Raw genomic sequence first — 24536 nt, 5'->3', positions numbered from 1 at the left:
CTGAGTAAACGTTGAGGTTAAGTGCTTTCAAAGGGAAGTAAGAAGATTCCAAGTAAATGTTGAAATTCACATGCGAAGAGAGGAAGCTCTCGGCGGCTCGCGATCTGGGGGAAAGCCCTGGGCTGAGCTCTCAGCGCGGCTCCGGCGAGTCCAGGTGTGGCCACGCCCCCTTCAGCAGCTGGTGGGAGTGAATCAGACGAATGGGAAATCTGCAGCAGGGAGGGGAAAGGAGCCTCCGGTCTGGTTAACACAGACTGAAAGTGCTGCGGTGACACTCAGCCCTCCAGTGCTGCGGAGAGGCAGAGCAGCGCGCAGCACCTGTCCGCCACGGAGAGCCGGGACGCGGGCGCCGGGGCGGCCGTAGAACAGGAGGGACGGCCGAGGTGCGCGTCAGTCCTCAGCCCGCGAGGGGACGCGGAGGAAATGTGGACTGTGTAGATAGAGATGAGCGACACTTATCTCAGATGTTGGATATTTGCTTGGAAAAGCGTGTGGGTACGACCTTGGTAAGGAACTTGATCTTGTTTTTAATTCTGAAATTGATCAGAAATTGTTGTTGTTGTTGGCGTAGTCGCAGTAGAAACCAGAACAGCTTCTGCTTTAGCGCTCTTAGAACTGTCAAACATTTATAAGACTTTTTCCTTATGAATCATTAACCCTTTCAGTTCGAGGCATAATTGTCGATTCATTGAAATTTCGGTAGTGGCTCCTGCCCATCCCCGTCAAAGTGACTTCTCCGGGTTGGGTTAATTTTGTAAATTTTGGTTTATTTTAACATTTATTTGGCATCATGACTGTACATGTTGCAACTAAATAAAAACAAGTTTGTCTAAATCGTGACTCAGGAAAGACAACTTTGCATCTGACTTTTTAAAAGAGCATCGTATTTAGGGAAGAAAGAGAAGAATGTGAAAGCCACTTTGAAGGACTTTCCACTTGTGTTTACATTCTAAGGAGGACACGTTCTTACATGGAAATGCTACCCATGTTCCTACTTTTGATCAAACATTGTAGGGAAAAGCATTGCAGAACTTGTTTACCTTTTTTTCTCTTTGGAAAGCACTTTTCCTGAGTGTGTTGGGGGGGGTGGGGGGTTGCGGGAATATCCTTATCAGTTTACAAGTGGAAGCAAGAGCCTGTCCTCTGAGTCTTCTATATTTGTTATAACTTTAGTTACAGTAAACTGAAGCACATCAGTGACTTCTGGGAATTCGTACACTTTCAGATTTAAATGGAAAGTGCTATTTGTAGCTGAGGGCTCCTAAAGGAATTCTCTCCAGGGAATGCTATTGAACAGTTTTATACTTTGTTTTTGCTTTTTCAATTTGGTGTGAGATGCCCACCAGTCAAAGGAAAGTGCCAGGAGTTTTCCCCCTTTGCCCATTTTTCCTCCACTTTTTCTTGTGCTCCCAGACCATTTCTGAAAAGCTGCAGCTCAGTGATGCTGGCAGGATGCAACCCTTTCAGTCTTCCATGGGAGAGGATGAAAGGGAGCGCGCAGCAGAGCGGGGGGGGGGGGGGGGGCGGCGAGTTGTTTTGAAAGTTGTTTTGCGTTGGGAGCTGGTGGGAAAGTTCAGTCTTCCCCATTTGGAAAAGGCCGGCTGGGTTCCGCTCCTGCCCCACACGCGCTTTCCATTTTTAGCTTCATTCAGAGGCAGACAGAGCTCCTTCCTCTTCCTCTCCTTGTTTGTGACACTTTTCTGAGGCAGCTTTTCCACAGCGCTGAGGGTCTGGCGGCCATGACCCCAGGAGTTCTGGGACATAGAACTGAGAGCCCACAGCATTCTTCTGCTGTGAGAGGTAAAGCCAGGGATTGTTCGGAGGTGCTTCTTTTCTTTCTTTCTTCCTTTTTTTTTTCTTCCCTCCCAGTGAGTTTGCCACAGTCTTGTCTTTCTTTTTTAAGAGCTAAGTAAGAGTAGCATTTTAAAACCTTGCTTCTTCAAGGCAGTCTTCTTTATACAGCTTTTTGGCTCTTACTCAACTGTACCAAGCACTCTGCATCTGCTTTTAAAGTCTTGAGACTACTGTATTAGTCATAGCCTCTAGGACGGAGCCACAGGACAATGCGGATTAAGGCCTTTTCCCTTCTCTTCCAGGCTGCCCCGAAGTGTAGCTCCAGCACTGTGAGGTTTCAAGGGTTGACCGACGGGACCATGAAAATGGACATGGAGGACGCAGATATGACTCTGTGGACAGAGGCTGAGTTCGAAGAGAAGTGTACGTATATTGTGAACGACCACCCCTGGGATTGCAGCGCCGACGGAGCGACTTCAGTTCAGGCAGAGGCATCCCTCCCAAGGAATCTGCTTTTCAAATATGCCACAAACAGCAAAGAGGTAAGCCTCTGGTTTCTTGCTGAAGAAGATTGGCACCTGACGTCCAATCTCCCTACCACTTGCCCTTGTGGCCTCGTATTTCTGTGAGAATCTGTAAGTATCAGTAAATAATTGATTTACTTAATTCACTTCTTTCATTGCTTTCTCTTTCCCTAAGTCTGTCCTTCTCATTTCCCCCAGCCCTCCACTGTTCCATACTAATTAGCAAACAGTTAAATCTTTTGGCAAGTTGACACATCTTGACAAAGCCCAACGGCAGCACAAGGTGGGCGAAATTGTCAACAACCTTCGAGAAAGCCACTGTCCACCCTGGACTCGCTGACCCTGGTCCTCCAGGTGTACTGTAGCTTTTGAGGGAGAACACTTTCTTAGAAAAAAAGTTTTTCATGTTTCCTTTGTCTCCTTTTGGTCATTAGATGGCTTTATTCTTTTTAATGAGCCAGCTTTATTAGCTGGGTTTCTAAAATTGTTCTCAAAACCTTGGCGTGTTTATGAACTGAAGTGATGGTATAAACCAAGAAGAGGTTCGTGTTAAAGTGTCCTCGGTCCGGATGACTTCAGAGCTAACCACTGTTTATCTGCCGCAGCTCCTTTGCTCTGGCTGGGCTGGCAGGCTGATTCCTTATTGGCCTCTGAAGTGGGTATACTCTTTGTTGTTTCAAAGGGGCTGGAAACCCAAACTTGGAATGAGCAAAGGGTTTGTGTTTACCCTTTTATATAACGATTATAGCTAGGCGTGATGTTTAGCTGTGAAATAACTTGCAGAACCACCTCTTGTTTTGAGAATTCAGCTACTGCAGTGGTTCCTACTGGTCTCTGCAGCGGAGCTGAGTTGAGGGAATTGACCCCTCAACAGACTTCCCACCACCAGGACTACCATAGGTCACTGTCCTTTCTGTCGCTGCCTTCAGAAAGAAGTGATTCCTTGCTGTAGGAATCCATGACTTGATGCTGGGACTATTCATTAGAGCCATGTCAGATCACTTTTCCTCCTTCCCTAAGGAACAGTATTTGAAGGAGTTGGGGGAGCCTGTTGTTTGGGAAATACTTTGTCTCTTTCCTGTTTGTGTGTCTGAGCTCAGTGTTTTTGGTGAGGGGGAGACACAGCTGTCTAAAATTAAATAGAGCAGCTCTGCTTTGAGTTTCATTAAGCTTACCCTTTTTTTTTCCCCTGCTGGAAGAATAGAGGCAGATTTTATAAAAACCAAAATTTAAATTGTAGTTGTACATGAACGTTAACTAAAAATTTAACCCCAGAGGTCGGCCTTAATTATACCTCCTTCTGAGAGTAACACTCTTTCCAATAGAAAGCCTCATGATAACGTGGCCTGTGGAAACAATGTAGGATTTGTTTGGCTACTTAAGGTTCTAGCTGTGGCTTTAGAAGGTGTCGTGTGTTTTTTTCCATATCATATTTGACCAAAATAGTGGTCTGTTCCCAGGGTTCATTTGTGCTGTGTTGCACTGTCCTGCCCAGTGGACTGAAATAAAGACCTCTAATCTGTGGGTCATCTTTGCCTTTTCATTCTATAATGTTCTTATTCTCTGTTCAGCTCTTAGCTTGTTTTTCGATTTCCATCATTCTACTTAAAATCATAGCTAAATAAAGGAATGACCTCAGATCATTAGTCCGAGGTTTAGAAAGATAGTCACTTACCCAAGATGTGTAGTGAGAAGCCTGAGCCAGGACTAGGAGCAAATTTCTTTTGACTTCCCCAGCCAGTGCTTCTTGATTATGCTACACTGGCCCCTCTTGGTGTCACTGTGGTTTTATTTATCGTCTTTACATCTTGCAGACCGATCCTTTATTAAGCTCGTTTGGTTTTTGTTTTTTTTTTTCCTCTGAACGTGGAACTTCCTATTTCAGTATGTTCTTGTGACCCTGAAGAGGGTCCTTCAAAACTAACCTAATAAGAGATCAGGGTCCTCCTGTTCTATTTTCCCATATTTTATTTAACTGAAACACTTGAATAACACATCTCCAGTTCCTAATCATAAAAGCAACCAGGAAGCCAACTCAAGTGTAATGCTGTCTTACACTGACTCTGGAATTTGTACCTATTTTTCTGTTTCTTTCTCCTTCCTTTCTGCACTTTGGAAAAGGACAGCTCCCTCACGGGGGTGAAAGAGGCGCATGGAATTGAGCCATTGAGGGTGTGATACCTGAAAGCCAGTTCTTGAATGGAAACCTTCAGGATGGATGAAATGTTTACATTGACATTATTCAATTAGTTCTTTCAGTCCCACCAGCCATGGAAAGAGGGGAAAAAAGCCTTTCTATAAGGGGTTTTTATCTCACTAGTTGATCTTGCCCTTCTTTATATGTTTTCATTTAAGTAACAGAAGATGTTACATGGTGTACTGTTGTGCTGACATACTTGGGGATTTTTTTTTTTAACAAGACCATTTTTCATTATGAATTTGTGCTATGTGTCAGCACCTTTTTTTTTCTTTTGGTTTAAAAACAAAACATACGAACCAAATTTCTGATCTTGACCCTCATTTTTAGATTTGGTTTAGAATCATTCTGCACCTTTAATGAGCCTGTTCTTACTTCCTATTTCCAGAACTCAAACCAAATATAGACGTACTATTCAAAACTTTTAAAACTTTTTTTAACTGATGGGTTATTCTTTTAGGGGGGATTTTCCCCTTGTCTTCCTGAAATAATCTTTTGTGAATACATGAATACAGACAGATCAATTTAAACAGTTATATTTTAGAAGCAGTAGCCTGTATCAAGTTTGCTTATATTCAAGAGGCACGGTGGCTCTAAGTCTGACCTACGAGAGTCATGGGGTGATAAACATCAGACCGATGATGGGGACTCACCAAATGTCTATTTTGATTGAAGTCCATTATTAACTCAAGCCATCTGTAAAAAATATCTCTCTATAACATGCAATTTCTTCTTCTTCCTACTGCCTTTTATTTGTGAGACAATGTACCAAGGCATTACCATGTTTCCTTTAATATAAAGATAATTAAGGAGGAAATCTTTCAGAAACATCTCCATCCATCCCACTCCCTTTTTTTAAAAAAATGAAGTGAATTACAAGCTGAAGTCTTAGTCCACTACAGAGTTCTAGTCATCTCAATGCAAATATCCTTCAAAATAGAATTAGTATAGAATAGTATTCAAAATAGAATTTTAATAGAATTTTAAAATTTAATAGAATTTTAATCGAATAAGTCATTTTTATTGGGGGGTGGATTCAGGGAGGGGAAGAGATAGCTAGTAATTAAAGTCATCTTAATGTAATTTGGGGTGAGGATGCTCATACCACATTTAAACCTGAATAATGTTTCTGCTTAAAGCCCACTGCTATGTGTGTGTGTTTGTAGATTCCCTAAAGGAGGAATTGTTTAAAAAAAAAAAAAAACCCAAGTTCATATTCTCCTTGATATCAGACTTAAATTCAGCAACCCCCCCCCATCCTAAGCTGTGAAATCTCCCGTTTTTATACAATGAAAAACAAGCCCTTTTTTTGTCTGGAAGCCTTAGACATCAGGATGTGTGCTGTAACTGAGGCCACTGACAGAGACGGATCTGCCCAAGTGGTGGAAGGGCTCGCTTCCAACAGAAGGCACTGCGTGGAAGAGTTTGTGGGGCGGCGGGAGAGGAGGCAAGCAAGCGTGGAGACCAGGGTCTTCTCCCAGATAGGATTATGGGAGGCACACAGAGAGCAGCCTGCCCCTAGTAATAATTCTTTAGGACCCTGGTCAGTTCCTGTGAAGTTTCCTTCTTGAGCTTAGGTGAACACATTCTTAATTAGTTTTTTTAGCACTGTGAAATCCGAGGCACACACCAGATTCCTCTGTCTCATGTGTTTGCTCCAGGGATAGACTGTTGTTGACTAAGGTTCACATCTGGATCTTTCTGGGGCAAGAGGGAGAATAGGACTTGGTCTTCCACTTCCCATTAAAAACAACCTTGGTTCCTGTTCCCCTTCCACAGTTACGTAGCCGAGCACTGTAATCTTAGAATTGCAGCTCATATGTCCTCTTTGAATAATGTCTCAGACATGGGTTTGAGTTGAAGTTACTTATCCTGTACTAAAGTGCTGGGCTGGGAATGCATAGTGATGGTATTTAAGCTATACAATTCCTTCCAACCTTGAAATTCTATTATTTTGTGTCTCTGTGTATCCACTTGTGTGAGTTTATGTGTTCCTGATAGCTCTGTGTATGATGGAACTTAAATAATAGGGTTCTGTCCCACTTGTAAAGATAATCAAATATTGAGGCTCTTTGTTTTTTGTTTTTGTTTTTTTTTGTTTTTTAATTACAAAATGCTCACCACAGTAAGTGTAGGTTCTTACATTTGTTTGGGGCTTGAGGATTTTCATAGACTTCTCTTCCACCACAGACCCTCCTCTTTTTAATTGTTCTCCTGTCTTGCTTGCTTAATTGCATTTGTAAGGTTATAGATGGCAAGTACTGTCCTATAGCTTCCTTGGTGACTTGCTTATTGTTGTTCTCAAATAGGTGCTGGGTGGTTATGTCTTCTGCAAATTCTTTTGTAGAAATAAGATTCTGGTTGATTTCTTTTTGGCCATAAGAAAATTTCGGGTGTTTTCTTAGTGTAAGATTGATAGATGAGAACCAAGAGGCCCACTGGTTTAAAAAAAGAGCAATTTGGAAGAAAAAAAAACCCGACCTCAATGTAATGCTACTTGTTGGTAATCAGGCTCTGACTCCCAAGACACTGTCTGCAAGAGACTATAATTTAAAACAAAGTTGATGAACCAGTTGAGTACCTTTCTTTAAATTACTGCTTTAAAGTGGATATGTTGAAAATATCAACTGCTAATTATTGGCTCACCAACAAATGACATTATTTGTTTTTCCTGTTTGTCATTTTAATATTATGGAATAACCACTCGAATGTGAATGCCAAATGATTTGCGTGTCATAGAAGTCAATTCCATGAATTTTTCAAATTAATTAGGTTCAATAATGTATTGTAAATAACGAGTCTCTGCATAAGTAAGTCTACTTAAGCTTTAGTACGCAGTTTTATCTCAAGACTGCTCTGAGCTACTCCTGTCCCCAGTAGCTTTATTGCCAACAAATACCAGTAACGATGAACTGTATTGAAAGGGCACATAGATGTAAATGAAGGCAGAGGAGGATGAGGTGAACATCTGCTTTTTTCAGCTCTCTGCCAGAAATTTATAAAGTACCAAAAATAAGACTTCAGCTCACAACCTCATTTCAACTTGTGTTAGGTGTAGGAAATTTTTTCTTTTTCTTTTCTTTTCTTTCTTTCTTTTTTTTCTTTCCTTCCTTCCTTCCTTCCTTTATTTTTTTCTGTCTTTCCAGTCTGGGTATGCTCCAGTGGCTTGTATATTGAATACTAAATTGTTAAAAAAAATAATTGGCTGATAAGAAATGTACATAAGAAAGATTAGGCTGTTACAACCATGGAGATGTGCTTATTCCATATCCATTTAAACAGGTTTTAAGTTTTTGATGAGATTTATTGACATATCAATGTATATCACAAATAAAATCTGAGATTCCACTGTACACATTTACTGATACATATATTTGGACCTACCTAAGGCAGGTACACAATTACTCAGGAGCCATCGGGCTTAGTAAAACCTGGAAGTAAATATCTCTTTTACCTCCCCTCTTGGTCCATTTCGGTAAGGTATTCAATAAGTAATTTGTAGGCAGGCAGTTTTGGACCAAAAAAAAAAAAAAAATGGAAAAGTGACTGAATAAAAAGCAACACAAAACTAACTGCGAAATGTTGCAGAGGACTACTTACAGAGGAGTTCTTTTGAATAGTGATGAATTGCTTCCTGATTCGTGGTTGGTGATTTTTTTTTTTCACTCCCTTAAAGAAATTTACGATCAAGGGGGAACTGGCATAGTTAACATGTTTCTTTAGCAAGGCCCTAGTGTGACACATCCAGTCTGAGAAGGTCATTTCCTCAGATCTTAGAACCCACAGCTCTCCTCAGTATAAATTCCATTTCAAAGAACAACTCTTGACCACTGTTGAATAGAAGATGCTAGGGCAGAACAAAGTTACTTGAAAGATCTTTCTTCTATTAAAGAGAACTTACAAGCTATGAAAAAAAAACAAAACAAAAACCTCATCTGGAATGAAAAAAAATATAATGTGTTTTGCTTCTGGTTCCTTAGGTCCTTGTGGAACAACCAAAGAGCACTATTTTGGTTTTTGAGGTTAAAACTATTTTATTCCCCTCAAGCATGCTATGTTTATGGTTTGATGGAGAAGGAGAAACAAGAAACTAGGAGCAGGCTGAAATAGTTTAATCTTGACCGTCTAATTCTGCAGTATCTGATTCTAAAATCAGACAAAACAGAATGGTTACCCTCTCTGTTCTTCTAGTATGAAAAGTAATAATGAAAAAGTCACCAGAGAATAATCCTTTAGACTATTTTAATGCTTGGTTGGGTATTGGCTTATGATCTGGGAGCTTAAAAGATGATTTCCCCCTAAGATGAGCCTTGCTGTTAAAATGACGTTGGCACCATTGGTATCTGCCCTCTGTATCACAGTTTTGCCATTGTTGGTTGTATTACCGCTTGACAATTCGATTCAATAAAATATTCAGTTACTATTTTACAGTTGAAGTAATTATTTCATGTTTTATCCCCTTTAGGTTATTGGAGTGGTGAGTAAAGAATACATACCAAAGGGAACACGTTTTGGACCGCTAATAGGTGAAATCTACACCAATGATACTGTTCCCAAGAACGCCAACAGGAAATATTTCTGGCGGGTAAGTAGGGAAAAATTTTTCAGACTCCTTAAGAATTAAGGGAAAAAATGGAGCCACAATTGCTGGGTCACTTCCTTTTTCAACCTGTACTGGGGCTTACCACAACTCTTCAGGGCCCCCGTGGACACAGGGAGTTGTAAGCAAATGTGATTGAAACGGGTTAATTGTTTGGCTCTAGAAATGCAGCCTGTAGGTGATTAGGGATGGAGATATGGACTGTATGTGAATCTTAATTTTTGCAATTCATTAGAGCTTTGTGATGAAAGGAAACAGTTTGCTGCTTGCTTCAAGCGTAGGTTCATTTGCATTTCTCTGCAAGGAAGTAGTAATGAGTCACCAAGCCTTAGATTTCACCCCTTCTTGATTTCTTGCTGAGTTAACTTTAATTGAATGGAAGAGTAATCGTAAATGAATTAGCGTGCAAATAAATGCCGTTAAGGAAGGATGGGTAGAAAATGACACTAGGGGAATGGAGACGACTGGGACTGGTCTTGCGTCTGCATCATAAAACTGTTGGGTTGTACTTTACTCCCATAGCATAAGGGAAGTGCTTACAATCGTGAGAGCATAAAAGTCTGGCCCATATAATTTCCTTTGGAATATTGGGATTAGGAAGGACCGCAAAGATGAACTACTTAGATGGAGCTTTTGATTAAAAGACCCCGAATTAGAAGGGAACAGAGACAAAAATTAGACTGCTTTCCATCTTCCCACAGATCTCTCTGGGATATTCACTTTTCTCAATTAGGAAATAAGGACATGCTTACTAAATTTAAAAGTAATTTTTTTATACATCCTTGCATAAAACGTACATGACTACCGGGGAACCATTATTTGAATTCTTTTAAGAAACAGCTGCATGGGAACAACAAAAACTGGATTATACTTATTTTGGCCAGTTTTTACCCACCATGCTTATATCTTTTGGAGAAGTATCTTTATAAAACACTTCTATTTGGGGATCATTCAGAAGCTGTTCCATAGAAACAGGATTTTTTTTTTTAATCCAGGAAGTTTTGTGTTTTTAGAACTTTATTTTACTATTTTCCAAACAAGAGAGAGCACTAAGAATTGTTCACTAAGAATTGTGTGCTCACAATTTTTATTTAATAATTACACATGCTTAAGATATATTTACTTTGTGACTTATAATGGGCAAAATGTGAGTGCATTTTTGCCTTTATTGCCAATAAAGTCTTCTCAGAAGTGAGCCACAGAAGTGTGTAATTCTTGGAGTCAAAAGTCTGAATTAACACGATCCAGCATGAGACTTATTAATGCATGCTCATTTTTTAAAAAGGCAAGAAATACTTAAGAACCTCCTATCTCTGTCCCAGTTCCCTGGTTCATTAAAGATTCACCCCAAGTAACTGAAATGCTTTCCTTGGGAGGATTTATTTGAATCAGTCTTTCATAGACAAAGGATATTGTAGGAGAAAACTCCCCACATGTTGTTAAAAGTATCCTGATTTTGCTGGCAGGAATATGAACATCTGTTGTAAGGAAAGAAAAAGTTTCATGCAAATTACACAGTCAAAGAAGAGTAGGGATGTTCAAGTTGAGAAACCAGTGACATTTCTTGTAACTGTACTATGAGTCAGCACATTTTTAATCTTCCTGATAATATATGGCAGTGTAGCGAGGTGAGAAGGAGCAGTGTTCATTTGACGTACGCATTATTTTATTTTCGTGTGTGTGTGTACGAATGACTTCATGGCACGGACGTTTCTGTTTTTAAATGAGGATACAGTAAATTGTAGTCCATGGAAGGCTGACTGGAATCCCACACCCGTAGCTTTAGAAAGCAGTCTCCGCCCAGCGAAGAGTGCAGAACGATGGAACCCCATGTTCCTGGAAGTTTGCACATCAGAGTAAACAAACTTGAAAACCCCTCTTGATAGCAGAATTCACCCAGCCTTGTTCCATTTTCTCTTAACAAAACACACCGCAAAAGCTCTCACAAGCTGCTTTGATGAAGCCACATGTATTTCCCCCTTCACAATTTACAGGAAGTTACTCTTAAAAGAAAGTGATTCTGGTGTTTACTGCCCGTGTTAAAGGGACAGAGTTCCTTTTTGTTTCTGATAACGTGTGAGTGAAATACAGACACGATTTATAGACTATCATAGTCAGTATGTGACTAGGAACAAAGCCATAACCTGCTGTCCGGTTAGAACAAAATTTCTGCTACGAACAGTGCCTTCCTACTTGAAGACCACGAGTTGCAGATAACCAGGTATTGATTATAGAGGGATAAGGAAATTTCTGAAGTCTGAAGAAAAAGTGGTACACCTTAAAAAGAGGGAGAGAGAGAAACTTTCTGTGGAAGGATGAGGAGTGTGTTTATAAAGTAGTTTCAGCAAGAATGTATGTTTTAATTTTTCCTATTCTTACCTCTGCCTTTTCACGGAACATAGCCTGAGTGCATCTGTTAGCCAGAAGTAGTATTACCGTGAGGCAAACTTTGAATTCTTCATTATGCGTTGCCTTTAAAGAAGAGCACAGTTTCTTCCTGTTCTTTTTCGAAAAACACATGCCTATGGCTCTGTCAATTGGTGTTTTAGCCAACCACCTTACAGATAAGAGGGTTCCCTCTCCCCTCCTTCTGCTTGAAAGAGAAGTGCAAGGCTGAACATGTTTATCAAGAGGAAAAGTGACTTCTTAGTCGACTGTCAAATCCTGGCTTCTGTCCCGGTATTCACTTTGTTATGGCAGGTGAAGTTCACCTTTGCCCCACCCAGTGTTTCCACAAAAAGGCAGGGTTCCAAGTATTCATATGAACAAGTGTTACTTCTGGACTTGGAGGCTTGGGGGTGGAGGATGTTTGCATAGTTTAAGCCTTGGGCGGGGGTGTAGGAAACGGCAAGTACAGAGGCCATAGAAAAAGTTGAGAGACTCAGTTTGACGTATTCGGTTGGCTTGGTCTTCTACCCAGTGACTCAAAGCATTCAAAGTCAGCATAATCGGAACTAAAGTTAGTAGCTTCGCCCATTTGCCGTTCACGGCTGTAGCAAAAGTAATACTCTCTGGTGGTTTGATTCGTCCGAGGCAGCTCCTTAAATGAAATGTGGTGTTTCATTCTTCTGTCATTTTCCCCCAAACACGAAAAGATGATAAAACTGAAATGGAAAAGGTAACTGACAAAGTGTGCCTTACCTGTTTCCATCCTGATTTTCTGCTGATTCAAGACTACTCTGGCTAAACCGATTTCTTTCTTTTTCTAAGTGGGCAACAGGGAATGAGAAATCACACACGGTCCTTGCTGTGTTTATTCTTAGAGGTGCCGGGGTAGCTTTCCATTGCTTTGGGGCTGACTTTCTTTTACACGTCTGTCTTTTCATTTGGACAGATCTATTCCAGAGGGGAGCTTCTCCACTTCATCGATGGCTTTAATGAGGAGAAAAGCAACTGGATGCGCTATGTGAATCCGGCGCACTCTGCCCGGGAGCAAAACCTGGCTGCGTGTCAGAACGGGATGAACATCTACTTCTACACCATTAAGCCCATCCCTGCCAACCAGGAGCTTCTTGTGTGGTATTGTCGGGACTTTGCAGAGAGGCTTCACTACCCTTATCCCGGAGAGCTGACAATGATGAATCTCAGTAAGTGGATTATAGAACAAAATAAATAAATAAATAAAAAATGCCAGTAATGTCAGTTCTGCCCCTAAGAGCTAATAACATGTTGTTTAATTATATGGCTTCATTTGTTGGGCCAAGTAGGTGACTTTAAACAAGGGACGAGGAAAAGGGAAAAAAAAATTATTTTAGTCCCTGTTGCCCATTATGAAACTTGATCATGAAAATAGTAAAAGCTATTTTGAATGTTTAATTCAGAAAGTTACTGGAAGAAATATTTGTCCAATTCTAATCTTTCCTAAAGGGGGCAGGTGGGAGTATAGAAGGGATTGGTCCTGACATGCCTAGTATGCAAGGTATAGCCCTTGTTTGTGGTGATTTTTGGTGCTTATAATGTGTGTTGGAATATTGTGGAGATGCACATTTGGTTGTCAACATATGGTCTGATGTAGAACTTATCAGATTGTTTCTAGAAAAACTCACAGCTATAATTTTTAAAATAGTATTCTAAGTGGATAACTAAAGATTTTATATCCTAGCTTCCTTCTTTAAGGCAAAAACCTATTTATCTAACCTCCTGATCACTATTACAGTAGCTACCTATCACTTTATTTTAACAAATTCTCAGTTCCTTAAATAGCTTATACTTTTTTATTTAGTTGAAGTTATTGTCATAACCGCTCTGCAAAGGGCTACCTCATTTTAGTCATTCTTAAGTGATCTCTAGGAACAATTTAAGAATGACCATAAAACTCCAATCTGTTGTAATTATGGTTGTGTGTTCTCGGTTAGACTACTACGTTTTAAGGAAGTTTTTAACATTAGATCCTTGTGGTGTAAAGGTCTTGGCGTCTAAATTCTGAAATTTTTCTAACTTTTTGTTTCGATATGATTTAAACTTAAGGAAAAGTTGCAAAAATAGTACAAAGAATTCCCAGATACCTTTTACCCAGATTTACCAATTGTTGATAATGCAGTCCTATTTGCTTTATCTGAAGGCTCAACTGTTTTAGTTCACATTTCCACCTTTGAAACATTTGGAATGAATGTTAATTTTAACATAAATTAGAATTTTGACTTCAACTTTAGGACCAATTAACAAACCCATTACCTGTCCTGGTCAGGATAAGCCAACTCTGTAGCTAGTTGGTGCTTATCCCACACTGTCTAGTTTACTTGATCTCCCTACGATCTCGATACTATATTTGCAGTTTTCTGAAAAGCTGGGACTATAAAAGCTTATGAATCTCCCTCTCAGGATCACCTTTCAAGTTTGCATTCGTGGTCCTCTCTCTCTCTCTCACACACACACACAGGCTCTCAGTGCACCCTTGAGCTTTAGGAAGAGGTCTTGGAATAATTGGAAACAAGCTGGCTTCCAACATGAGCATGAGGGGTGAATCAGGTCCTGACCAAAGGTGTCAGTTCTTTTCCCTCATATCTCTTCTGAGTTCCCAAGAGTCTGTGGTATGCGCTGAGCATCCCAGGAACCCTTCAGCTGTTTTGGCATCTGCACGTGCCAGGCCCACTGCGCAGGGCCCAGTGGTAAAAAACAGCTTATATTCTAGCAGAGCCTCTCACAGGAAGATGTGCTGCTTCCTCTTGACTTTCTCAGCATGGCAAGGTCTCCTTACGTTCCTTGAGCTTCATCATTCGTGGATTCAGAGAAAGACCTTGGTTGTTTGTTTTTTGGTGTTTTTTTTTTTAAATAGTAACTCCATTTGGAGCCACCCACCCCAGTGACTTTACACCAACCCCGAAGAAGCTTTTTCACCTACATCCTTCACCTGGTGTGGTTTCAAAGGCCCTATATTTCTATTCCCTGAAGGCTTTGCACAATATTTAAGAGTCAAGTGCTTATCCTCTGTGTTCAGAGCAACTTCCATGTATACTGTGAAATGACACTTTTGTTCCCACAAATATCCCTTTTTATTTATGCAGAATTTTTTCTAAATGGTGGCTTAACATTTTCAGGGGCCCTTTCCTTGTCCAGTATTCATAGTAAAGAAGGAGAGTGAACAAATAACCAGTCACATTAAGCCAAGACTCCTGCTGCCGATTGTGAAACCAGTTGTCTTAGGTGTGGTAACTGATGATTGAGCCTCTGATCAGGAAAATTTCCACTCTTTCATCAGGCCTAATAGGTAGATTGTGTCTTCAAATGAGTTGTGTTGGGTTTCCATGCTTCGAGCACAACAGAGGTTTGTGCCAGAATCTTTGTGAGGACGTTAAATGGCAGTGATGGTTCAATTGGTAGAATTTTGAGAAGAGATTAGAATTAAACTGAGGTTAAAAAATAATAAGTAGCCAGAAATCACAAATTGGCGTTTTTTTTAAGAAACAAAAGAAAAGGAGTAGAAACTATTAAATTTAACTCTTACCCCTCCCAGGTTTTTTGGTTATTTTTTTCCTATGTATCTAACCAACCCATCTAGAAAACAGTTGACCAAATTATAGACTTCTAAATGTTAATCTGCTTTCTCAGTTTCAGTTGAAAACAGACTTTGTTTTGCCTACTGCAGAACTTCTAGGTTCTTTCTTGTAGTCTTGGGGGTTCTTATTATAGATCGAAAATGTGAGTCGGCATAATTAAGCCATTCAGAGCCTTCAGAAGCAGTTCACTCTTGAAATGACTCCGTCCGCCTACAGCCATTTAAGATTTAAGAACAAAAACAGATCTTGATTTTCTTCTTCATGTTAACTCAAGCTGCTGCTGAGTGGGAGAGTCAGAAATGACACCAGCTCTACTGATTACTCAGCTGCTGAAGGATGATTTTTTAAAATGTACCTTCACATAGATTCCATGACTTCCACCTTCAAACATCTTAGGGGGCTAACGTTTCCCTCTGGATATTGTTTTGGAGGAAGATAGAAATTTATTTCTATGGAGGCATAAGAGATACCAAACGTTGATTGGGGATTTACTATATGCTGGGCCCGGTGCTAAGTATTTTGCATGGAAAATTATAGATTCTGACTTTCCTGTTTGTTGGCCCAGTCATTAGCTTTGTTTTCTAAACTTAATAACCGAATTATTAAGGTACCTAGTGAGAACACCTGACTAAATAGGAGGGACAGTGCACTTCTTGCTTATGGGCTTAATCTGTTGAACTTTAGAACCAAAAGAGTATTGAAGCCACTGGAAAAATTATGAGATTGAGGTGTAATTGGCCACATGAAAATGGTGAAGTTTCTGTATGTTTTATTGAGGGTGCCATCTTTTTTTTAAATGTGGGCCTACACGGCTGCCTCCAGACTGTTCTTTTTCACCTCCATAAAATTCCTTCCTGTGGCTGTGAGATGCCTCGCCTATCAGTTTCCCAACTTAGTTGTCTCTCTTCCTTTACCATTTCAGCTTTAAAAAACAAAAGTGACAATTTGAACTTCCTGCCTGCTGGGCCTCACTGAAAGACTGATATTGGCCCGATAAGGGCTTATTTATTTTGGTTTAGTGGCTTCAGAAATCCCTCTCCCTCAACAAGCTTTCCATCACTGCCCCCATCAGCATCTTCCCTGATAGTGTCCTGGCTGTGTTTATTCTGGGGCTGCTGGCTCACCCGGGAGTAACTGATAACAGCTAGCAGGAGATAACATTCTCCGAGGGCCTCTCAAACTGGAATCGAATCCCTCAAGCCTGTCAGTCCAGAGAATGGATTTGAAGGGTTCAGAATCTGGACTTCCACAGAGTTCATTTCTAGACCTATCAGGTATCAAGCCTGGAGTGCTTTCTCAGTGAAATCAAATGGAAACTTTTTTTTTTTTTTGAGACGACGAATGATACTTTTACAGAGGCTTCAGCATGGTCCCACAAACCTGTCCCCTTCCGATGCTGAGGCCAAGAGCTCCCCTGCCTCCCAAGGCATCCGCACACATGGCTGGCTCATGCCTTCAACCTACTCCTCCTTATGGGGCAGCTGTTCAGTTGGAGTGATTGTCCTCTGATAACCAGAGCTCCAGCGAAGCAGTGTTATGTTTTACTTTTGATTTCCAGGGAAGGCTGAGCGGGGACTTTTTGGTGTTCCCTGCTCTGACTGGTGTTTTCCCAAAGGCATCGTTTGTTCCGTGTGTTTGGAGGGGCAGGGCTGGTGATGGCCTGGAGAGCCTGGAACTGTCCTCATTGCTGCTCTTCCTAAATAGGGTATTTACGGAGTAATAATATAGAATAAATGCTTTCATCTTAGCTGCCTGTTTTCTTTGGTGCTCTAAGTAATTGAACTGGCTTGGGAAGTGCCTGTTGTGGTTTGGCAGAGATGAGTATGTCACGCCTTGTGATTCCAGGGGACAGCATTGCTGGGAGCCTGGTTAGACCAGACAGAGCCTTGGTGCCATTCTTGTATTGTCAGCAACTCGAGGGGAAGGGGTGGCATCCCTGTTGCTAATCTACTTGGCATAAGCAGTTTGAACAGGGTTTTATCAAATTCGTATTAAACAAGAATCGAGGCGAAAACTGATGACTGTTTGTTACTTGAAATGAGACTTAATCTTTCACATCTAGGTTCGCAGGGTGTGCTGATTTCCTTTCGGTACACTGTGAGCATCAGAATGACTTTTATTAACCTCTGACACCCCCACCCCAGGATTATTTCCACCCCATTTTAATGGAAGCTCTTCCGTTCTAGCTTGAACAGCACTTTTCCACCATACGGTTTTTACTGGTAGAAACAAAATAATCTAGACGGTGCTCTTGATTCGAGATGTTGTCACCGTTCCTGTTTTGCCCAGAAGGAAATGGAGCGGTGCGTTTGAGTGAGTGGCCCCGAGCCCTCTAGAATGAGAGGGCGTTGAGAAGCCAGGTGTGTCTCACTTGTGGCCAGCTGGCGCTCAGGTTTTCTCAAGGAGAGAGCAGCTTTGGCAATTTCACTTCAGTTCTCTATAACCCTTTGAGCAACCGTCCTTTTTTTTTTTTTTTAATATTTCAGTTAATTTATTTAACCGTCCTTTCTTTATTTCAGCACAAACCCAGGGCCATCCAAAGCAGCCCAGCACTGAGAAAAATGAACTGTGCCCCAAGAACGTCCCAAAGAGAGAGTACAGCGTGAAAGAAATCCTGAAATTGGACTCCAATCCCTCCAAAGGAAAGGACTGCTACCGTTCCAACATTTCACCCTTCGGGTCAGAAAAGGAGGCAGACGACTTCCGAAAAAACGGGAGCCCCGAAATGCCCTTCTACCCTCGGGTTGTTTACCCCATCCGGGCCCCTCTGCCGGAGGACTTTTTGAAAGCCTATGGGATGGAGAGGCCGACCTACATCACTCACTCCCCCATCCCGTCCTCCACGACCCCGAGCCCCTCGGCGAGAAGCAGCCCCGACCAAAGCCTCAAAAGCTGCAGCCCGCACAGCAGCCCCGGGAACACGGTGTCGCCCCTGGCGTCCTGCCCTCCAGACCACCGGGACTCGTACGCCTACTTGAACGCCCCCTACGGCCCGGAAGGCTTGGGCTCCTACCCGGGCTACGCGCCGGCCCCGCACCTGCCCCCGGCCTTCATCCCCTCCTACAACGCCCACTACCCCAAGTTCCTTCTGCCCCCCTACGGCGTGAATTGCAACGGCCTGGGCGCCGTGGGCAACATGGGCGGCGTGGGCAACTTGAGCCTCTTCCCCAGGCTGTACCCCGTCTACGGCAGCCTCCTGGGCGGCGGCGGCTTGCCGCACCCCCTGCTCAGCCCGGCCTCCCTGCCCAGCTCGCTGCCCTCGGACGGGGCCCGCAGGCCGCTGCAGCCCGACCACGCGCGCGAGGTGCTCGTCCCGGCGCCGCACAGTGCCTTCTCCCTCCCCGGGGCGGCCGCCAGCATGAAGGACAGGGCGAGCAGCCCCACCAGCGGGTCGCCCACGGCCGGCACGGCCGCCTCGGCGGAGCACGTGGTGCAGCCCAAAGCTACCTCAGCGGCGCTGGCGGCCCCCGGCAGTGACGAAGCCATGAATCTCATTAAAAACAAAAGAAATATGACCGGCTACAAGACACTGCCCTACCCTCTGAAGAAGCAGAATGGCAAGATTAAGTATGAATGCAACGTTTGCGCCAAGACGTTCGGCCAGCTCTCAAATCTGAAGGTAGGCCTCCCGCCGGGCCCGCGCACCGCCACCCTGCCTGTGCGCCTGCGCGCCTGCGTGTGGCTCGCTCCGCGCAGCGCGTGAGGCGCTTTCGCGACCGTGTGAGACTCGGGGCCGGGAGCAGTGGGTGGGGGGTGGCGGGGTTCCTTTGCTTTTGCCATTTCTGGCTCTGTGACTTCGGACTAATCACCTCTCTGCCGAGTTTCTTCAGAATAATGAAAATGTGGGGTTTGGGCTAGAAGATCAGTTTAAAGTCCTGCTGGCCTGTGACTTCTGTTCCTTTGGCGCAAACGAAACGAAGCGTTCTGAAAACACTGGGGCTCCGTTTGTTCGGTTTAAGATTTAACTTGATGGTTGTCTTAAGATGTCCGCACCATAAATGCCTGAGTCCTTGAGCAGAAATGTGAGGTCTCCCCACCGACCGAGAGCAGGGCTAATGCACGTGGCTTCTTTCCAGGTCCACCTCAGAGTGCACAGCGGAGAACGGCCTTTCAAATGCCAGACTTGCAACAAGGGCTTCACTCAGCTCGCCCACCTGCAGAAACACTACCTGGTACACACGGGAGAGAAGCCACACGAATGCCAGGTGGGCAGTGTTTTCTGGTAGAAATTTTAACCTTTGTAGAGAATGTCTCAGGAGCGGTCTCCCTGTGTCCTGTAGCCCATAGATTAAACCGACACAAGAATTCTGCCCGGCCATGGACTGATAAGCCTGTATGTGCTGATGAGCAGAGATGATGACACGGCCAGCTTCCAGTGGGTGGAAAATGGCAGGGGGAAGTAAACACCTCCGCACGTGCTGTGCCCACATTTCCCTGTTTGCTTAATGCCACACCAGAGGTGCCACGGGGAGGCTTCTCGCCTCACAGGTTGCTGGGCGTTGGTATGTAAGCTTGCCCTTCCCACTGGCAACTCTTAATCTTCTGGTCTTCCCGTCTCCCGTCTCTGCCCGCTTCCCCACCTGTAGGTTTGCCACAAGCGATTTAGCAGCACCAGCAATCTCAAGACCCACCTGCGACTCCACTCTGGAGAGAAACCTTACCAGTGCAAGGTGTGCCCTGCCAAGTTCACCCAGTTTGTGCACCTGAAACTCCACAAGCGCCTACACACCCGGGAGCGGCCCCACAAGTGTGCCCATTGCCACAAGAGCTACATCCATCTCTGCAGCCTCAAGGTCCACCTGAAGGGGAACTGTCCCATGGCCCCAGCCACGGGGATGCCTTTGGAGGATCTGACCCGGATCAACGAAGAAATTGAGAAGTTTGACATCAGCGACAACGCCGACCGGCTCGAGGACATGGAGGACAACATTGATGTCACCTCTGTGGTGGAGAAAGAAATTCTGGCTGTGGTCAGAAAAGAGAAAGAAGAAACTGGCCTGAAAGTGTCTTTGCATAGAAACATGGGGAATGGACTCCTCTCAGGGTGTAGCCTTTATGAGTCATCAGACCCATCCCTCATGAAGTTGGCTCACAGCAACCCACTACCTCTGGGGCCTGTAAAGGTCAAACAGGAAACAGTTGAACCAATGGATCCTTAAGATTTTCAGAAAACAAAGTGTTTTGTTTTGTTTCTTAACTTATGACTTGGCAAGTCAGGGTGCCTGTAGCAAATGCTTGTACATAATTCCAGTTCTGCAAAGCTCTCCTGACGGCAGATGGTTTCCCCTCACCTCTCTGGAATTAAAGAAGGAACTCCAAAGTTACTGAAATCTCAGGGTATAAATGAAGCAAAGACAATATATATACATATTATATATACTTATTTACACCCCCATCTATATATTTGAACCTGTGTATTTTGAATATTTGTGTGGATATGTTTGCATAGCCTTCCCATTGCTAAGACTATTGCCTAGCCATAATTATTTTTTCAATGATAATCCTTCATAATTTATTATACAATTTATCGTTCAAAAAGCAATAATTAAAAAAGTTTACAATGACTGGAAAAATTCCTTGTAATTTGAGTTATAAATGTTATATTTTTGTCTTGTGGCCATTCTTTGTAGAAAATTTCTGCACATCTGTTTGAGTCCCTACGATTTAGTAAACAAATACATTACTTCAGTTGACCTCCCTCTATAATAAGGGTTTGAAAATGAGGTTTGGTATTGCCAAAGTTAGACAGTTGATGTGTTAACTCATAAGATCTGTCATTTGAACAGCATTGTATAACTTGGGGGGGGGGGAATGTGTGCAGAATTACCCAATAACAACTTCAGTAGAAGAAACAAGAAAGGGGATCTTGTATGTTTGTGTAGATAGTTCAGATTCTTTTCCCCCTAACCATGGATTTACCAGAAGGGAGACAAGAAGGCTTTGCCAACCTGTCTTCCTCTCCAAAGAGCAGGGTTACCCCACCCCCAAAGTCACATGACCATTCAGAGTGGTCACGTGACCTTTGCATCCCAATGTATTATCTGAAAATGTGAATAAGACAAAATGCCATGTTTAAAACCACCACGAAATGTTCCCAAAGCACAGGTGGTTTTGTATGTGTGAGGTTTGGGGGCTTGAGTCTGGGTGTTGTTTTTGTTATTGGGGTTTTTTTTTTGTTGTTATGTCAAGATTGCACAAACATGGTGCTCTACCGGGAAGGATTTGAGGTAGATAGGCTCAGGCCACACTTTAAAAACAAAACAAAACAAAAAAACGAAAAACGGGTATTCTTGCTGTCTTAGGGTAAAAGCAGGCAATGCACATTCCTATCCCCAACACATCAATTGTATTTTGTTCTGTAAAACTCAGATTTTCCTCAGTATTTTTTGTTTTTACATTTTGTGGTTAATTTAATTAAAGATGAAAGGGCATTGCAAAGCTGTTCAACAACAATTACCTCATTGAGTGTGTCCAGTAGTGCAGGAAGTGATGTCTTATCTAATGATTTGCTACTCTAGAGGAGAAACCAAGCGCGCTCCAGAAAGAATGTGTGCCGTTCTTTCACTCTGCTAAGCCCAAAGATTACATGTCAGCATTCAAGGTGTAGCAAAGAATGATGTATATTTATAAATCTATTTATACCACTATACCATGTGTATATATAATATATTTATAACCACTTAAATTGTGAGCCAAACCATGTAAAAGAACCTACTTTTCCCAAGGGCAAAAAGAAAAAACAAATAGTTTCTGAGGCTTGGCTTAACACTTGATGACCTCACTATCATAGACATTGGTGAGCTTGGGCACCTCCTTGCTGTTGAAAGGGACCCCAAAACCTTGGTGCAAAGATGGGGACTGCATAACAACCAGGGGGAGAGAGATTCACCATCTTTCACCAGTAAGGGCAGTCTAAGATGGCTTTATTTTTGTTTTGCCACATTATGATTATGTGGTCACACCCAAGTCACGGAAATAAAGTCCCATTACTCCCTTTACCACTGTTAACTTTTCTCTCTCTTCCTTTCCTTCCTTCTCACTAACTGATGCATCACTAATCAGTCTGGTTTCTATATTCAGCCTTTTATTGATAGCAACTACTGTCAACCAGCAGCAAAGAACGAACTTCGGAGAATCCAGGGAAACCTCAGAGCCTTACTGATCTGTTCCTCTAAGTGGCAAAACTGACAATTTTTTATGGATCAGTGCTGGACCAACACGGTCCTTAATTGTAGGTAAACCAAAGCATCGCACACTGACATTGACACCAAATACTTTCGGTTCTGCTCATTTGTTCTCTTCTTTTCCCTTTTGTGCTTTCTTATTTGTGGGAATTTTTACCAAGACCCACGTGGCTTGAGACTTCTTGATTCTCTTTACCATTTGACTTTCCCTCGTAGGCCTCTTACATGTGAATGTTGAGCCCACAATCAACGGTGGTTTTTTTTTTTCCTCTAATCAAAGTTAAAACTGACCAAAGTTACTGGCTTTTTACTTTGCTAGAACAACAAACTATCTTATGTTTACGTACTGGTTTACATTGTTATTTATGTGCAAATTGTCAAAATGTAAATTAAATATAATTGTTCATGCTTTACCAATGCTTGTCTGATGTCTTCAGTGAAGGGCCAGTGAAGCGACATCTTCACCGTGCCGTTAGGGAACACTTTTGAACATGACAGTGTTTGCCTCTCTCCTGCCCCGCCCACCCTCCCCAGCAGCCGTGCGCCCCTCATCCCCCACCTCCATCGGGGACCACACTTGTGAGTGATCTGAAGTGTTGATCTGTTTTCTCTCATAAGTGAACAGTTTAAGATTTTTCAATTATGAGCTATAGTGAGGAAAGCATTTCAAACATTAGTAATGGATTTTGTTTGTTTTACTTTGTTGGTGGGGACGGGGTGGTGAGGAGGTAAGGAAGACTTGGATCCCTAGTCAACGTGTGTGTGTGTGTGTGTGTGTGTGTGTGTGTGTGTGTGTGTGTGTGTGTGTGTGTGTGTGTGTGTGTGTGTGTGTGTGTGTGTGTGTGTGTGTGTGTGTGTGTGTGTGTGTGTGTGTGTGTGTGTGTGTGTAGACCCAACTGACTCAGGGGTAAGGGGGCCCGGAGGAAAACTGGGTTGAGGAACAACACTTTGCCCAGTGAGGACAATGTTTTTGTCTCAGTAGCTAGCACTGAGCATGCCACAGGGAGTAAGTTCTTTTTGTGCCTCTGCGTAGTCTTCTTGCCCTACATCCCACGGTATCTTTTTCCCTTCACATCTTAGCTCAGAAAGTAGATCTGCCACTTGTTCATTTAAAATGAATTTTAAGACAGCTGTTGTTTTAACCAGAATCTGGGCATTGTTAGGATGAAACCCAGAGACATGTTGGTATGGCCATGCAGTCCCAACTGTCATGTGGTGGGAAAGGGTCTATTTGTCCATGGAGGCTCCAGAAGCTAACCTGTCTCCAGGCACAAATAAATTTGAGTCTCATTTGGTAGATATGAATCGGAGATGCTTTTAGAAAACTGTTAGTGTCCTCAGTGAAAAAATCCAAAAGTCCCTTGCAAATAGTGTTCATGCTTGCCGTGTCATCTATTACCAAGTTCATGGTTCCATGTCCATGCTAGCTGCATGTTAGGAATACTGCTCTTACATGTGGATACTCGAAACTGCCCGATGTTTTTTTTTTTTTTCATGTTTCTTCTTTATATTCACTTAAACATCTGTGCCAAGAATTTGAAATGTTGCCAACATGTAACTGTGGAGTTAAGAAAACCAGAACCCTATTGTCATAAATGTGCCAAATGGTGCTGGTTTCACTACTAAATTCTACAGAACCATTGTGGTAATAATTTTTCAAAACAAAGCCCAATAAGATTCAAAGTGTAACAGTTACTACCATAAATCATAGTTCTGTACTTGGCAAAGCATGCCTTTTTTTTCTTGAGAGTTATGTATCTTGGGAACTCTTGTGGACTTAGCTGTTTAATGAAACATTACATGAAAAGATAATATTCACTAGGAGCTCAAGTCCACCTGCTGACATCCACACAGTTGGATCAAGGCTTCATGCAGCTGTTTTCAGTGCAAGGCAAGACTGAAGAAGTCATCTTTTCCTGAGTCTTAACCCTAAAATAAAAGCTCTGTTCTGAAATAATACATTCAATTCCCCACCATAAGGGAATATACAGAATGTATGGTGCTATGGGAGTTTATGGGCACATTTCTAGATTATTTCTTCCCTTGGGGGACAGCAAATCCATTTAGGACCTGTAAGTTTGTATAAGTGAGCTCATTCCTGTGTGTGTGTGTGTGTGTGTGTGTGTGTGTGTGTGTGGCCTTCTCCAAAAGGAGATAATGAGCAAAGGCCAGAGCAGAGAAATGAAAGTAATTAGAGGCACATGGTGGAGGATTTCTGATGTAAAACCAGGCCTCAAGGAT

At 42.5% G+C, this 24536-nt stretch overlaps 1 protein-coding gene across 4 annotated transcripts; it reads left to right on the top strand.

The window, feature by feature from the left end:
• The first annotated feature begins 273 nt into the window (after positions 1–273).
• PRDM1 (PR/SET domain 1) lies at positions 274–22708 on the top strand. Of its 4 annotated transcripts, XM_088023912.1 has the most exons (9): positions 350–506; positions 1347–1356; positions 1920–2012; positions 2097–2336; positions 8981–9100; positions 12450–12702; positions 17631–18730; positions 19188–19316; positions 19698–22708. In XM_088023912.1, exons 1-9 carry the CDS (start codon positions 445–447, stop codon positions 20268–20270), a joined length of 2580 nt encoding a protein of 859 aa, XP_087880038.1. In that variant the 5' UTR covers positions 350–444; the 3' UTR covers positions 20271–22708. The 4 variants fall into 4 exon arrangements, with proteins under 4 accessions (XP_027960036.1, XP_087880038.1, XP_027960037.1 ...); XM_028104235.2 differs by lacking the exons at positions 1347–1356; positions 1920–2012 and having other exon boundaries at positions 274–506; XM_028104236.2 differs by lacking the exons at positions 350–506; positions 1347–1356; positions 1920–2012; positions 2097–2336; positions 8981–9100 and adding an exon at positions 11225–11336.
• The last annotated feature ends 1828 nt before the right edge of the window (positions 22709–24536 follow it).

The sequence above is a fragment of the Eumetopias jubatus genome, unplaced genomic scaffold (assembly GCF_037043125.1).
Source record: "Eumetopias jubatus isolate StellerSeaLion01/CBP00866 unplaced genomic scaffold, mEumJub1_p1.0 scaffold_6, whole genome shotgun sequence".
Classification (NCBI taxonomy): domain Eukaryota; kingdom Metazoa; phylum Chordata; class Mammalia; order Carnivora; family Otariidae; genus Eumetopias; species Eumetopias jubatus.
Note: the sequence above shows the minus strand (reverse complement) of the source record. Positions and strands in the feature narration are given on the sequence as shown.

Coding starts and splice junctions, on each gene's coding strand:
- PRDM1 (XM_088023912.1), top strand. CDS start 445: ATGAGCGACACTTATCTCAGATGTTGGATATTTGCTTGGAAAAGCGTG. Junction 2,013..2,096: donor ACTCTGCATCTGCTTTTAAA/GTCTTGAGACTA, acceptor CTTCTCTTCCAG/GCTGCCCCGAAGTGTAGCTC. Junction 2,337..8,980: donor ATGCCACAAACAGCAAAGAG/GTAAGCCTCTGG, acceptor TATCCCCTTTAG/GTTATTGGAGTGGTGAGTAA.